General features: G+C 44.1%; 2 protein-coding genes across 2 annotated transcripts; both read left to right on the forward strand.

Moving 5' to 3' along the window:
• Positions 1-1,351: 1,351 nt before the first annotated feature.
• Positions 1,352-2,098, forward strand: Mocs2B (Molybdenum cofactor synthesis 2B). Its single transcript, XM_065222447.1, has 2 exons — positions 1,352-1,589; positions 1,654-2,098. The coding sequence occupies exons 1-2, from the start codon at positions 1,461-1,463 to the stop codon at positions 1,990-1,992; spliced, it is 468 nt and encodes a 155-aa protein (XP_065078519.1). The 5' UTR covers positions 1,352-1,460; the 3' UTR covers positions 1,993-2,098.
• An 8,473-nt stretch (positions 2,099-10,571) lies between these two features.
• Positions 10,572-15,485, forward strand: LOC135701618 (uncharacterized). Its single transcript, XM_065222457.1, has one exon. It carries the CDS (start codon positions 10,572-10,574, stop codon positions 15,483-15,485), a length of 4,914 nt encoding a protein of 1,637 aa, XP_065078529.1.
• Positions 15,486-16,531: the final 1,046 nt, after the last annotated feature.

The following is a 16,531-nucleotide window of genomic DNA, read 5'->3' on the forward strand; positions in this document are numbered from 1 at the left end:
TCGAAATGATGTCTAAGACACAGTTGTAGAAACTGAAACAGGTGAATATATAAACAGGAACGAACTCACCAAATGAACGATGGTTTGCCCGTGAAGCAGAAACTTGGAAGACTGTTGCATCTTCTAAATGGATTCTTTAATTTTGAAAAATATATCCGTTTTTATATATCATCTGAAAGAGCTTCGTTTTCTGAGCACAGTGATATTTTTTTCGTACCCACACACTTTCATTTCGATTTTTAAATCAAGATTTAAAGCAAAATAATAACTTCACTGTTTGACACTAAACTGACAAACTGACAGTTCGCTCCCATACAAAGTGACACCGAGGGGCACGAATAAGGTGATTTTTGCAAAAGTAATCGTACTTATTTAAAATAGTTCCAGTGTACCAAAATTTATGAAATGTTGGGTTTGGGTTCCATTTTTAATGCAGATTACGAATATGCATTTACCTCAATATTAGAGATGAACTAGCCTAAGGCTAAAAATCTCTTAAATAAAGAATTTAAATAAATTAATTAAATTACCTCAATACCCTTAAAGAACCCTATAATTTGTCAGTGTTCTTTACTTCCTTCTACTTCACCCCTCCTCTCCCTTTTTATGGAATTCTAAAGTTTGCTTACCTCCGAATGGAATTTTTTTCTTAAGTTCCGCAATATTTTAATATAAATACATTTATGGCCAAATATTCTCAGCAATTGTCCACCGTGATTACAATGTATTAATAACACAGCATTGATTGACCCCCCACACCATTTTATTTGTCCTGAATTTGACGTCTTTTTGTTTGTTTTTTTACGAGATTTTTAAAGTGGTTTGTTTTCACGACAATTTTTACGCAACATCGTACTCGTACTGCACACTTCACCATCAGTGGTCGTGTTTTGTGCGCTGTTGTTACTCTGACACTCTTATCATAGTTTGTTATCAGTATTAGCCGTGTCGTGCATATCTCGCGGAAGCCCCACCATTCATAGCACAGGTACTGTCAACTCTATGACGTTGTGCAAATCATCCCGGCAAGTACCCATCAATTTATTTCTCATTCACAGATAACACTGGCAGTAGCTTACCTTATATTATGCTGAGCTGACCGTTCATTTTGCTGGTGGTGAAATCAGTCATATACACGCAAATTACTATGAACCAAGGCCGTCCGGAGGAAGTGGTTCGAGTGAATCTGTTGTTTTTTGCCAAATCGCGCGAGCTGGTCGGAACTTCTTCATTGGCAAACTTTCCTTTAGCCACTAGTGGTGGTCAATTGAGCGGCCTCCAAGTGCTAGGTTCCATTTGTGAACGTTTTCCGGAGCTGGCCGTCATTAGGAACAGTGTTATAATTGCGCACAACGAACAGTACTGTGAGAATCTAGCTGAAGGAATTCACCTGGCAGAAGGGGACGAAATTGCGGTGATTCCGCCTATCGCTGGAGGATAAGCTTTGGTTTGCTGACAAGATGAACTACCTCAAGTTGACATTCGATAAGTTGGAGGTTGGAGAGATTAATGATTTGGTGGCACACGAGAGCTGTGGTGCGATATCGTTGTTTGTCGGGACGACCAGAGATAATTTCGAGGGAAAAACAGTCAGTTTGATGTAATTTATCTGAGTGGGATGGAATTTGTAATCAGTTGGTTTTTATTTTTCAGGTAGTTCTACTGGAATATGAAGCCTACGAAGCGATGGCCTTGAAAACGATGAATCAAATCTGCGACGATCTGCGCGAACGCTGGCCGGACATTAAGAACATTGGGATCCACCATCGTTTGGGGACAGTTCCCGTCAAAGAAGCATCCGTGGTCATAGCCGTTAGTTCGCCTCACCGTAAGTCCAGCTTGGATGCGGTCCATTATGCCATCGATGAGCTAAAGAAAAGCGTTCCCGTGTGGAAGAAGGAACAGTATGCCGAAGGAGAAGGTTCCTCCGAGTGGAAGGAGAATAAGGAATGTGCGTGGTCGAAAAGTCATAGGGACAATCATATTTTATGACGATGGAACGGTGGAGTTCTGAATTGTACGTGCTAAATGGTGCAGAACAAAGTGTACACATGCATGATGTGAACAATCAGGGTCAAACCCTGTACAGAAACGAAAACGAAACAGATGGTGCTCACTAGAAAGGCCGGGTGCCAATGCAGTGTGCTATTTGCACAAAACTAAATGTTAAACGATTTCACTTGAAGGGTCGTTTTTGAGTTTGTTTACTAAGTATAAGTTATGAAGCATGGCTACCGCTTGTTACGTCACTAATTTCTGTTGTTAGATACAGGGGAGCACGATGATATAAAAAATGCCTTCTCATCTTCATCAGTGCATACATGTGTTAGTAGTTGGTAAATAAATGAATACATATATAGTGATTGGAATTTATCAATGCCATCATATTCTATGTACACAGCCGGGTGGTCGCTGATCTGTAGACCTGTCTAACCTTACTGCATCATCATCGTATATTGTACAGTGCCTAATGATGGACAGGTTGATGGCTATTCATCAGTCGAGATGCCCGTTTTCGTATCTGTGCTGATTCGAATAGCAAATCGGGCAACCATTCATCGTAGTGTACTGAGTTTCCAGCTATTTTATGTTTTACTAAAATTCACTGTTCATGGAGCATAACTCTTTTTCTATCGAGTGTATCTTTCATAAGCTTAGTAGGTTTTCTAGGTTCAATTTAATTTACTGACCTTATGAACGACAGAGGCATCCCAATAGGGTGAAAATAGCGGTCGTGACGTGGACTATTTCTGAACTTTCCTACACAGAAACAAAATCCATTGGTAGAAATACTGTATTGCTGGTTTAAATTAAATACCTGTGCCTAGCTGAGTACTGCGAACTCAGCCGATTCTATTTTTCAAGTGAGCAAGAAAACCTTCCGAAGTTTCAAATTGTTTTGCTGAAACAGCTCACGAAATTGTATAGAGATTGCTGACGTTTGTCGTACGTAGTGTGCGTCACGTATACGTATACGCAAAATGTTTTCATCGGGAAAAAAAAACTTCATAGCGGAAAATTTTCCCGATGAATACAAATCACTTACACAATCATACTTTAGCAATCTCTATATTAGGTTTTGCACCGTCGGGGTTAACCTCAATCTGATGACAGTTTAGTGGTACTGTTTACGTGGACTTAGTCGATTTTTTCTTGAGTGGATTTTCTCTATAATTTTTCAGACTGCAGTGAGATGTATACCACATTTCTGCAATATTCACGAGCAACATCTTTGCAACGCGCTGTTGCTCGACAATTTTCTAGTTAAAATTCGGAAATTTTAGAATTTTTTTTTTTCGAAAAAAACGACTAAGTGCTTGTAAACAGTACCACTGAACTGTCAAAAAGGTTCAGGCGATTAACACTGAGTTCATTCGTGACGTCACGCTGCAGTACCTAATGCGCTGTTCCTCGACAATTTTTAAGTTAAAATTCGGAAATTTTAGAATTTGTTTTTTTCGAAAAAACGACTAAGTGCTTGTAAACAGTACCACTGAACTGTCAAAAAGGTTCAGCCGATTAACACTGAGTTCATTCGTGACGTCACGCTGCAGAACCAGTTCAGTGGTACTGTTTACAAGCACTTAGTCGTTTTTTCGAAAAAAATTTTTTAAAGTTTCTGAATTTTAACTTGAAAATTGTCGAGGAACAGCGCGTTGCAAGGATGTTGCTCGTGAACATTGCAGAAATGCTGTTTACATCTCACTGCAGTCTAAAAAATTATCGAGAAAATCCACCCAAGAAAAAATCGACTAAGTCCACGTAAACAGTACCACTGAACTGTCATCAGATTGAGGTTAACCCCGACGGTGCAAAACCTAATATTCATAGTCAGGCGGATAGAATTTCGATCCATCAAAAAGCGGAACCAATTCAATTAGGTTTTGCACCGTCGGGGTTAACCTCAATCTGATGACAGTTCAGTGGTACTGTTTACGTGGACTTAGTCGTTTTTTCGAAAAAAAAAATTCTAAAGTTTCTGAATTTTAACTTGAAAATTGTCGAGGAACAGCGCGTTGCAAGGATGTTGCTCGTGAACATAGCAGAAATGCTGTTTACATCTCACTGCAGTCTAAAAAATTATCGAGAAAATCCATCCAAGTAGAAATCGACTAAGTCCACGTAAACAGTACCACTAAACTGTCATCAGATTGAGGTTAACCCCGACGGTGCAAAACCTAATATATTGTAGACCAACAATTGAAAAGGCACTATCAACTTTTATAAACAAAACGTTGATTATTCTTTCCTCGCCAATCGAACACAAATTACCGGCATCATCGGATAGAGGAAACTTTCCTCAACCCAAAGATGGTGTTAGTTAGCGTAGGCAAGCCTTGAGTCACGAGAAAAGGGTTTCCGAAGTTTTGTTCGCAATAGCTGATGTGCTCTTTTCTGTTGTTGGTCATGATTTGCTCGATTGGTTCCGCTATTTGACGGCTTAATTGGTTCCCGAGATTCTATCCGCCAGACTATGAATATAGCGACTATACTCCTCCTCTGCTCCAGAAATAACTTATACATGGTGATGGGAGTGCACCTGCCCACAAAGCTCACATGACTTTTATAAAGTTTGATTACATTCTTGTTTCAGCAACCTAGTTTTGGCATTATTAGTATCAAATAAAAACACTTTTTCGAGCATCACGCTCGATGATTTACATTATCCGCCTACACAGAAAAAAAAGTTGTTGAATATTACATAAAAACTGCTGCAACCAGGTCAATCCATCGGTTGTGTAATATAACGTTGTACGATGTACATCGATTTTGCGAACAAAATTACATCCATTGAAGTAATATTGTATCTGCTTTTTGCTATAACATCATTATTTCATACATCAGCTTGAATTACATTGATCGATATTACTTTTTTTTTTTGCTGTGTACTAAGGCTCTGAACCATTTGGCGAATTTTTTAACTTTTGGTTAAAATTTGACAGATGGAAAGTTATCGGTTAACCCTGCTATCCGAGCATGGTTATTTCTGACAGACAAGAAGTTAAATTTTGACAACCGTGGCTCGAAAACCGGTCGATCGACAGCACGGGGATTTTCGAACATAAGAAATAACTTTCGAAATGTCACTTTTAACCACGAGTTAAATTTAACTCGGCAAATGGTTCACAGCCTAAGGTTGATGTTTCGACAGTTTCATAATTATAATTCTTAATTTGTTTTCAGTAGGTGGCAACACCTTTACTTGTTGTTCAAACTACCAACGTGACTTCTGAGCTCTTTTGAATGTTTGGCTCCCGTTTGACAGTTTGACTTGGCTCCCAGATGACAAGCATTTTGAGTTAGTTCGCAGGTTCGCAGTACTCAGGTACCTAGGGGCAAAGCCAACTGTACTCAAAGTTAATATTTTTGCTCCGTGTAAATTTTAGTAACTCATAATTCAAGACCAACAATTGAAAAGGCCTCAACTCCATTTTGTAAACAAACTTTGTAAGGCCATTTTCTCGCGAACCGAAGTCCGCCAAGGAAAACCAACGGAATGAACAGGTAGGAGAAATTCTCCTCCACCCGATTGTGGTTTAGGTTTGCGTTTGTAGGTTTCGGTTCGCGAGAAAATGGCCTTACAAGGTTTGTTTACAAAATGGATTTGAGGCCATTTCAATTGTTGGTATTGAATTACTCAACAATGATCAAAGTAGTTCGGCCTTAAATTCTACAACAAATACAAACCACAGTGTGAATAAACATTGTGTCAGAGGAGGATAATCAATTGAATTCATTCACAGCAAGAAATCTAAGCGAATTCTAAGAACTTTGCTTTGAAGGGAAATAAAGTAAAGATGGCCTAACATTAAAAATGTATCCGTATCACCCGGCAAGACGTGCGTTATGAGGCCTTCATGTGCTTGACCAATCAGAGGTTCTGCATGTCTACAATTGCAAATTGCATCATCTTAAATAGGAATGAATAAGTTGAGAATCGAAGATGGATGGGAGCTTGATTTGGTTTTATGAAAACATAAAGTTTTAAATATGGCTATACGATGACAATGTATTGCTTAGCGGCGCCGATGGTGTAGTGGTAAGCGTGATTACCTCTCACTTCAGCAGGCCTGGGTTCAATCCTAGTGGGCGCCGCCGGGATGTTCTGGAGCATAACATCTCTGATCACGCCTACCTTCGGAAGAGAAGTAAAGCCGTTGATCCCCGCTTCATGAGTTGATGGGTCGATAGGTAGGGTCCAGGTTGTGGGAGCTGCCTCCCTGGCGTCGGTAGCATTGGTGCACGGAAAACAAGATCGATGGAAACAAATCAAGGATTTGCTTTTCTATTAATCTCGGGTCGAACTTAGGCATTCAGACAAAAGTCAGAGAATACTATGTATTACAAAGCAGTAGTCGTAACTTTGATGCCTTTCGAAGATTCAAACTGTGCTCAATTTAACCAAATATACCTACTTCGGCAAATTTATCATATTTTGGATCTGCAAATGCTATGGTCAACGTCGACCGATAACAGCCTGTACTAGATTCGGATGAAAACGGCTTACAAAGCATTTGAACGAAGCAGTAGAAACAACAATCAATACGAAACTAACGATTTTAAATTGGCTCACCACTTTAGTAGCCTATTGGTCCCAAGCAAACGATTAACGTACCCTATTCTAGTTGAAATTCTATTACTACACTATGTTTGTTTTGATTCGCTATGAAAGTTTGACAGATAACATCAGGGGTGTGTGGATTCATGCAGAACATGCAGGGGTGAGTGAAATAGCTTGGGACTGCTTGGGACCGTTGTTCTGGTACTGAGTGAGCCAAAAATAATAATGATTTTCTTCGGGACCCAGTGGTCTTAGAGTTACCTCTATGGTAGAAATGTCATGGCACAGACAAACAGACATAATACATTGAATATTTTTCACGGTAAATCATCGTCGCTAAAACATTACCGCTATCTGTTAAGAGCAACCGTACCAGTCGTTGCCATTTGCGGCACTATTTTACTTACGCACAGCCTTTTCATTTTGGCTCGAGTTTTGGCTTAATCGCTGCAAATTATTTCTGTGATGACTACTGGGCGATCCGCAATTCAAAAACCCAGTAAAATTTTACTGACTCCAGTAATCTAAAGTTAGTGTGTACACACTAACGCGATTAAACACTTGCTCCCGGATTTTACTGAAGCTAAAATGGCGGCGGGAATAAAATTGACAGGTTAGAGTTTTACAATTCGTGGTCGGTAAAACAAGGTGGCTATTTTGCTGACCAGTTGGTAAAAAAGTAAAGACTACTTTGGGTGCAGTAATTATTTTTGCTGACTTTTCGAGAAATCACGAAAATTTGGAAATTAACGACTTTCTCAGTAAATAAATATTCTGTGTTCAGTATTTTGCATCAAACGATACCGAAGTTCAGTTTGTGTTTTGCAAAACGTCGGTTATTCACCTGATTTAAACTGAATGTTCAGTAAATCTTTCGTTTTACCGTGTAAGCCCAGTACAAAAAAAAACGAACAACTAAATGCTGGATTAGTGTGTACGCTGTAGTGGCGGTAGTGTGTAAACGTCAAACGCAAAGGAATTGACTATGCGCGCCACAGGTTGCGGTACTATCAACTAGGATACTTTTTAATTGACCGTTAAATGCTTGTTGGATGAACAACTTGCGAGATTTATGTCTGTTTGTCTGTAGTCATGGGATCTATCTATGGATGGTTATCCAGGTAAACCACCATTTTCTCTCTATATTTATACAGCTATTCCACTACGGCGCCCACATTCATCAGGATTCACCTTTCGACAATAGGAAGCTGTAGAATTTAGAAATATTTATCACCGTTGCACGTCTTTCTTTGACAGTTGGGTAAAAAACACAACAAGGTGCTGTAGTCAAATTGAAGAATTCACTTTTTTGGAGCAGGCCGTAGCATACAGCTCAAAAAATAGAAATAATTTTATCAGGCTCAATTAAATTAGTGATCCTCTTCATGTGGTTCCTTTGACCATGATCGATGATTTGTTCCGACTAAAGAGCCTAAATTTATAAAGAGGCGACATGTCAAAATTGGAACAATCGATTGTCTGTTAAAGTCATAGGAAATGTCATTCCAATCGAGCAGAAGACCTGTCAAATGGATAAGATGTCGTATCTTAATAAATTCAGGCTCTTTAGTTCCGACCACAAGTACAAACAGGTTGTAGCCTATCGCATCGGAGAAATATTAAGTCTCACGAATCCAACTAAATGGAGCTGGATCCTCGGCTGGGTCACTTCAAAGAATAACATAGCTGACGTGCTAACTAAATGGGGAAACATCGGACCACCATTGGAAACTGGTGGCAAGTGGGTGAATTGTCCTGATTTTCTGTATAGTCCCGAAGAATAATGGTCGCAACGAAAACTGCCTGCACCAAATGTGGAAGAAGAGCTGCGGGCAGCGGGCGTATCATTTGCTCCACGAAATTTCGTTCCCTCAGCTTCTAGTAGACGCCACTCGTTTTTCACGCTGGAGTATCTTGGTGAGATGCGTGGCTTGCGTGTTCCGATTCATTTCGAACTGCCGCAGAAAGGTGAAGATGCTGCCAATCGAAACTATTCAAGTCACACCCGAGTTGGAGAAGTTACTGAAAACTTCGTTGTTTGACCTGTGGAAAACTGCGCAGCAATAAGGATTTTCGGATGAAGTCAAGACGTTGCTGAAAAATCGTGAGCTGCCGCAGGCTAAGTGGCACAACCTTGAACGATCGAGTCCACTATACAGATTGTCCCCTTTTCTGGATGAATTCGGGGTAATTCGAATGGAAGGGCGGTCGACCCATGCAGATTTCATCGCCTTCGAGTAGCGGTTCCCCATTGTGCTTCCAAAGGGCCACGACGTCGCCTCCAAACTTCTTCTTCACTACCATAGAAAGTTTGGCCACGCAAACCGTGAGACAGTGGTGAAGAACTGTGAGGCGTGCAAAATCAACAAGTGCCAACCAGCAGTTCCCAAGATGGCACCTTTGCCTGTACAACGCCTCACTCCACATCTACGTCCGTTTAGCTATGTGGGAATCGATTATTTCGGTCCAGTAATCGTCACGGTTGGACGACGATCGGAGAAGAGATGGACGCTCATAGCCTAAGCGGCCAGTCATGCGTGATGGCAATCAGGCGATTTATTGGCAGGAGAGGTGCACCACTGGAGTTCTTTTCAGACAACGGCATGAATTTTCAAGCGGCCAGCAAGGATTTGGTACAAGAGGTGCGTCGTATCGTTCTGGAGTGTGCAAACGTTTTCACCGAAGCCAGGACCCGGTGGACCTTCAATCGATTAGTTAGATCGGCGAAAGAAGTACTTAAGGCTCTACACGATGGCAGAAAATTGACGGACGAAATCCTACTCCTACACGTGCATCGCATGTTGAGCAACTGGAGTTACTCAGAGTCAGAGCTGGTAAATATCACGGCCAGGGTTACTTCCACTCACTTGCTATAAAAACTTGTTTTTCGGAATTATGTAATCATGAAATATTATAATGCTAATTAGTACTTGTAAGTTACAAGAAGAGGTAATGAAGAATATGTTTGACACATAAAATCTGGCAATATTGCTTTCAGTGCGTCACAATCAGCAATTTTACGACTCGTGAGCGCTCACTCTGAGTGAACGCTCACGAATCATAAGATCGCTGATTGTGACGCGCTCAAAGCGAACTTGGCAAGTTTTATGAGTCAAACACATACTTTACACCCTCTTCCTGTTACTTACAAGTTCAACACTGCATTATTGTTCCGTCCGTTCCCAGAAGGACTGAAGTGAGGTAGCACCCAATCCTATTTCTACGGCAACACTACGAACAGCGACGCTCAATACTATCGAATCCCTACCGTGCGAGGGAGAACAGTACAAAACGAGATCAGTATTAATTCAACCTTCAAAGTGTGTACACTAGCAAAGAGCAATAAATGTAGTTTAGTTAGTTTAGCAAAGGTGTTCTTTCCATCGAATCCGATCATCCGAAATTACAGTCCACCACCGAAGATCCGTCCATCCAAGGGAATCGTCAAGGGCACTTCCAGTGTCATCCCAAGATCGTTTTCCACGGCGATTCCCTCCCGCATGTGTTATGGTTCATTGCATCGGAACATAATTTGGTCCTTCGAACCGGATCGGAATGCAGCCAAGGTTTAGCTGCCCACGAAGAGGATCGGTACCCAGTCCACGAGAGGTTTCCTGCCAGGAGAAAAGCCTAATCATCCCGAGCGAACACATCGTTGCTACACGAAACGAAACGAAAACGAGTTTCTTGCTGCTGGTGCTGTGTACACACATTCGTATGCGCCGCGTAGTGAGCGGTCCGCAATCGTCCGCCATCGCAAAAGACAAAAAGTGAACGCCATTTTGCTAACTCCGAACGAATCGAAAACAAGTGTGTGCGTGTACAAGGTCATGTACAGTTGCGTCGTGTGTGCAACGTTGCCGAACTCATACCGAAACATTTAGTCCCGTCGCGTGTGCTACGTTGCCAGATCCGTGTCGAAACGATCAGTGCGTCGCGTGTGTTAAAAAAAGGACAACTGAAAAATAAGAACAAAAGTGAAAAAGTGACCTTGAAGACAAACCAAAAAATGCCGGTAGAACATTCACCGTTGAAACAAGTGCAGCAAGAGGAGCAAGTACAACAATTGGATCAAGCGGAACAATCAGAAGACGTTCCAATTGTGCAACATATGGAGTTGCCGGGTCCGCCTACCGGACACCTTTCAAGATCCAATTCATCAGGTTCATTTCACGGATTCAATTGGGAGGAGGCTATGGATTCTGAAACGATGCGGAGATTGAAGGGTCTGTTCCGGCAGAGAGGACAAATCGAGCAGAAGCTAGTGCGAATCCAGTTAACCTTGAGAGACCAGAAAAGTATGAGGTTGGCCCAGCTGCAGTGCACCAAGGAAAAACTCGTAGCCATCTACACCGAGTTTAGCCACTTCCATAGCGAGATCATGGCCTTGATTCCTGACGAAGCATCGGATGAGCAGGATGACATTTACTGCTCCTTCGAGAATCGTCACAGTGAGCTGTCAAATCGCGTTCAGGAATTGATCAACTTCGCTACACCACGGCAACCTGCAACTTTTTCTGTTCCCGCACCACAAGTCATCATCCAGCAACAACCACTGAAAGCGCCAATCCCTACGTTTGACGGCAATTACGCTAATTGGCCGAAATTCAAGGCGATTTTCCAAGACGTGATGGCGCAGTCTGGGGACTCGGAAGCGCTGAAGTTGTACCATCTGGACAAAGCGCTGGTTGGATCCGCTGCTGGAATACTGGATGCGAAGACGATCAATGAAAGTAATTATCAGCAAGCCTGGAAGGTGCTATCCGATCGGTACGAGAATACGCGTGTGATTGTGGAATCGCACATCCGAGGATTGCTTTCGTTAAAGAAGATGTCGAAAGCAACGTTCAAGGAATTGGATAGCCTGCTGAGCGAAGCAACCGGTCACGTCGAAAGCCTTCGGTACCAGAAGCAAGAGCTGGTCGGTATTTCCGAGCACATCGTGGTGTATCTCATCGTCACTGCCTTGGATGATTCGACGCGAATGGCCTGGGAACGTACCCAACAGAGAGGAGTGCTGCCGAAGTACGAACAGACGATTTCATTCATCAAGACCAGCTGTCAAGTCCTAGAGCAGTGTGAGTCATCGCGAGTGCTAGCGCAACCAACTATCTCCAAACCCAAAGCCATATCGATTACAAGCAAGATGCCGTTGCTGAAGAGCAACACAGCCACCACGAGTTCCAGCACATCCCAAGGTCATTGCCAATTCTGTGGCAGTGGACATTTCAACTTCCAGTGCACGGAGTTCAAACAGCTAACAGCAACTCAGAGGGCAGAGAAAGTTCGAACGACAGGTTTGTGCTTTAACTGCCTCCGCAAGGGACACCAATCCAAACAGTGTACGTCCAGCAAAACGTGTCGAAAGTGCAGCAGAAGACATCATACCCTACTACATGATGACAACGAAAGGGACAGCAGCCAGGATGTCAAAGCGAACGTCGCTTCGCCAAAGAATCGTGAAATCAACAAACAACCAGCTATTGTTGAACCTCCTGTCTCGGTAGTGGATCAATCCGTGTCCACTACATGCTCAAGCAATCATGTCCAAACATCGAAGACCGTTTTGCTGCTTACTGCAGTCGTCCAAGCCATCGATAAGCATAACCAACCGCATCCATGTCGAGTCCTGCTCGACAGTGGGTCACAAGTGAATTTCGTCACCGAAGAAATGGCAAACCGCCTCGGTTCTCCTAAGATGAAAGCCAACGTCCCGATTACTGGAATCAACGCCTTGAGAAGCCTAGCTCGTGACAAAGTGTTCGTAAAATTCCGATCGAGCTACGGAGACTTTCAAGCCAACATCGAGTGTCTGGTTACACCCAAGGTAACTGGAACTATTCCAAACAGCAGAATCGATTTCAGCACCTGGAAATTCCCTGACGGCATCCAACTCGCCGATCCACGTTTCTTCTGCCGCGAGAAGGTCGACATGCTGATCGGGGGAGAGCTTTTCTTCGACATTTTGAAGCCCGATCACCTGAGCCTAGGTGCAAATCTACCGCAACTTCGGGACACTCATCTTGGATGGGTGGTAGCCGGAGTGATAAACGAGCCGTACGTTTCGAACGCGGCTATCCAACACGCCAACTCTGCTTCGATCGATTACATCGAGGAATTGATGCACCAATTCTGGAAGATGGAGGACGTACCAGCCGCTTCTCCATTTTCACCCGAACAGCTGTCCTGTGAAGCCCATTTCCTATCGACGTACGAGCGTGATTTGACCGGTAGGTTTGTTGTGAAGCTGCCATTCAAGGATAACGTGGACCAGTTGGATAACTACCGCTCTCTGGCGCTCAAGCGATTCCTCATGCTCGAAAAACGTTTGGAACGCAATCCCGAACTCAAGCAACAATACGTCGATTTCATCAAGGAGTACGAGGATCTCGGCCACTGCCGGGAAATCAAGGAAGCTGATGACCCACCGAACCTGAGTAGGTACTACCTGCCCCATCATGCGGTGCTGCGTCCTTCGAGCTCAACCACCAAGTGTCGAGTGGTATTCGACGCTAGCGCCAAGTCCGAACCATCCAAGCTGTCGCTCAACGAGGTGCTCCAAGTCGGCCCAGCAGTGCAGAATGGAATATTCTCAATTACGCTGCGATTCCGTAAGTACCCATATGCTTTTTCAGCCGATGTAGCCAAGATGTACCGTCAAGTGCTCACGGCGCTACTGGACAGGCGGTTCCTGCGATGCTTCTGGCGATCCGATCCATCGCATCCGTTGAGGGTACTTGAAATGAATACCGTTACGTACGGTACAGCTTGTGCACCATACCAAGCAACGAGGTGTTTGGTGCAGCTTGCCCAGGAAGAAGGTTCTGAGTTTCCCATCGGTGCTCGGATCCTGATAGAAGACTTCTACGTCGACGATGCTCTATCTGGAGCCAACACCCTCGAAGATGCCATCGAATGCCAACGTCAGCTGAAAGCCCTGCTTGCCAGAGGTGGATTTCATATCCACAAATGGTGCTCCAACTCGGATGAGTTTCTCGAGCACATACCACCTGCAGATCGAGAAAAGAAAGTTCCGTTACACGAGTATGGACCCAACGAAGTAATCAAAGTACTTGGATTGCTCTGGGATCCGAACATCGACATTTTCATGATTGCCAATCCACCAAGCGTTTCGCAACCTGCCGATAAACCAGCCACAAAACGCAACATTTACTCCGAGGTGGCAAAGTTGTTTGATCCACTCGGATTGTTCGCTCCAGTGATCGTCACCGCGAAGTTATTGGTTCAGCAGCTTTGGAGGACATCAGCAGGATGGGACGATCCAATCGACGAGGACACTCATGAACAATGGTCCACTCTTCAAGCATCACTACCGGAGCTTGGTCGTATTCACATGCCAAGGTGTGTCACGTTCCCGGATACTATCGCTCACGAATTGCATGGTTTCGCTGATGCATCGAATGTGGCGTACGGTGCGTGCGTCTATTTGAGGAGTATTTTCGCCAATGGATCCGCAAGCTTACGTCTTCTGTGCAGCAAGTCAAAGGTCGCTCCATTGCACGATCTTTCCATTCCACGAAAGGAACTTTGTGCTGCGCTTCTGTTGACGCAATTGGTCGGTCAAGTGATTCCAGCGCTTCAGATGTCTTTCCGAGAAGTTGTCCTTTGGTCGGACAGTACAATCGTTCTAGCATGGCTCAAAAAACCCTTGGATCAGCTTCAAACTTTTGTGAGGAATCGGATTGCTGTAATACAAACGGAAACCAGTGAGTATCGATGGAATTATGTTCGTTCGGCTAGCAATCCCGCCGATATCGTCTCTCGAGGCCAACTGCCGGAAGCTTTGAGACAGAACAGCCTTTGGTGGAATGGTCCGAAGTTCCTGTCCGCATCCGAATACGACGGTGAAGACACCGAAGAGATTCCCGACAACAACCTTCCCGAGCTGAAGGTCCAAGTTGCAACTCCTGCGGTAAGTTGTGAGCCTTTTCCGTTCTTCTTCAAACACAGCTCTTTTCGAAAAATTCAACGCATCATGGGCTACGTGTTGAGGTTCGTCAGTAACTGCCGAAGGCCACGGTCACCCGATCGTGTGAAGCAAGCCCATCTCACTGTCGAAGAGCTACGTCAAGCATCGGAAGCAATCGTCAAGGTGATTCAACAAGTACACCTTGGTGATAAAATTCAACGACTGGTCTCCAATCAACCATGCAAACGTCTGGGCAACCTGCGCCCGGTGTATGAAAACGGCTTGCTGCGAGTCGGAGGGCGATTGGATCGCTCGAAACTGCCGTTTGCAGCGAAGCATCAACTCATTCTTCCCGACAAGGATCCTGTAACGAGAAAGTTGATTAGTGCATTGCATTTAGAGCATCTTCACATCGGTCAAGCCGGTTTGATCAACATCATTCGACAGAGGTACTGGCTTTTGAACGCAAAGTCTACTGTGCGACAAGTAACACGGTCATGTGTGAAATGTTTTCGCACGAATCCTGATGAAACCAAACAGCTAATGGGAAATCTACCGACATCGAGAATCGTACCATCGCCTCCGTTCGCAGTGACTGGTGTGGATTATGCCGGTCCGTTTCTGGTGAAACAAGGTTCACATCGTCCGAAGCTCGTGAAAGCGTATGTAGCAGTCTACGTATGCATGGCGACGAAGGCTGTGCATTTGGAGGTCGTATCCGATCTGTCGTCGGATGCCTTCCTAGCGTCGTTGAAGAGATTCATCAGTCGAAGAGAATGGTCCAACAAATTCATTCGGACAATGCAACTAATTTCCATGGAGCAAACCACGAACTACACGAGTTGTATCGGCAATTCCAAGATCAACAAACTGCGAAGAAGATCCAACAGTTCTGCCAAGCACGTGAGATACAGTGGCATTTCATCCCGCCGGACGCACCAGAGTTCGGTGGTCTCTGGGAAGCGGCGGTTAAGGCGACGAAAACCCACCTGAAGAGAGTCGTACGCAACGTGAAGCTGACATTCGAAGAAATGGCGACCATCCTGACGGAGATAGAGGCCATCCTGAACTCGCGTCCGCTGTACAGCGTGTACATCGATCCTGCAGATCCACAGGTAATTACGCCAGCTCACTATCTTATAGGTCGTCCGCTGATTGCTCCAGCCGAGCCGTCCCTGGAAGATATCAACGTTAACCGACTCGATCGATGGCAACATCTTCAACTGATGCGTGAGCATTTTTGGCGAGCGTGGTCCAGGGATTACCTCAATTCTCTCCAACCACGCAAGAAGAATCTACGAACGACACCAAACCTTCGACCTGGAATGGTGGTCGTACTCCACGACAAGACTCAACCCCCGCTCAGTTGGAAGCTGGGTCGAATCACATCAGTGTATCCAGGTGATGACGGTTTAGTACGAGCCATCGATGTGTTCACCAACGGATCAACGTACCGTCGTCCTATCAACAAGGTCTCCGTACTTCCAATCGAGGACAACGTTTGCCCCTCATCGGCACCTGAAGCTGTTGATACGATGTCTCAACCGGGGGGAGAATGTTCCGTCCGTTCCCAGAAGGACTGAAGTGAGGTAGCACCCAATCCTATTTCTACGGCAACACTACGAACAGCGACGCTCAATACTATCGAATCCCTACCGTGCGAGGGAGAACAGTACAAAACGAGATCAGTATTAATTCAACCTTCAAAGTGTGTACACTAGAGCAAAGAGCAATAAATGTAGTTTAGTTAGTTTAGCAAAGGTGTTCTTTCCATCGAATCCGATCATCCGAAATTACAGTCCACCACCGAAGATCCGTCCATCCAAGGGAATCGTCAAGGGCACTTCCAGTGTCATCCCAAGATCGTTTTCCACGGCGATTCCCTCCCGCATGTGTTATGGTTCATTGCATCGGAACAATTATAAAATATAATGATTGCATAATTCGGAAAAATATTTATTTATAGCAAGTGAGTGGAAGCAACCCTGAATACAATATTAAGATTTCTTCGGTACAAGTAACTTTAACAGCTATAAAGC

This window comes from Ochlerotatus camptorhynchus, unplaced genomic scaffold (genome assembly GCF_037179485.1).
Source record: "Ochlerotatus camptorhynchus isolate MF236.1 unplaced genomic scaffold, CSIRO-AGI_Acam_v1.1 ptg000170l, whole genome shotgun sequence".
Lineage (NCBI taxonomy): Eukaryota > Metazoa > Arthropoda > Insecta > Diptera > Culicidae > Ochlerotatus > Ochlerotatus camptorhynchus.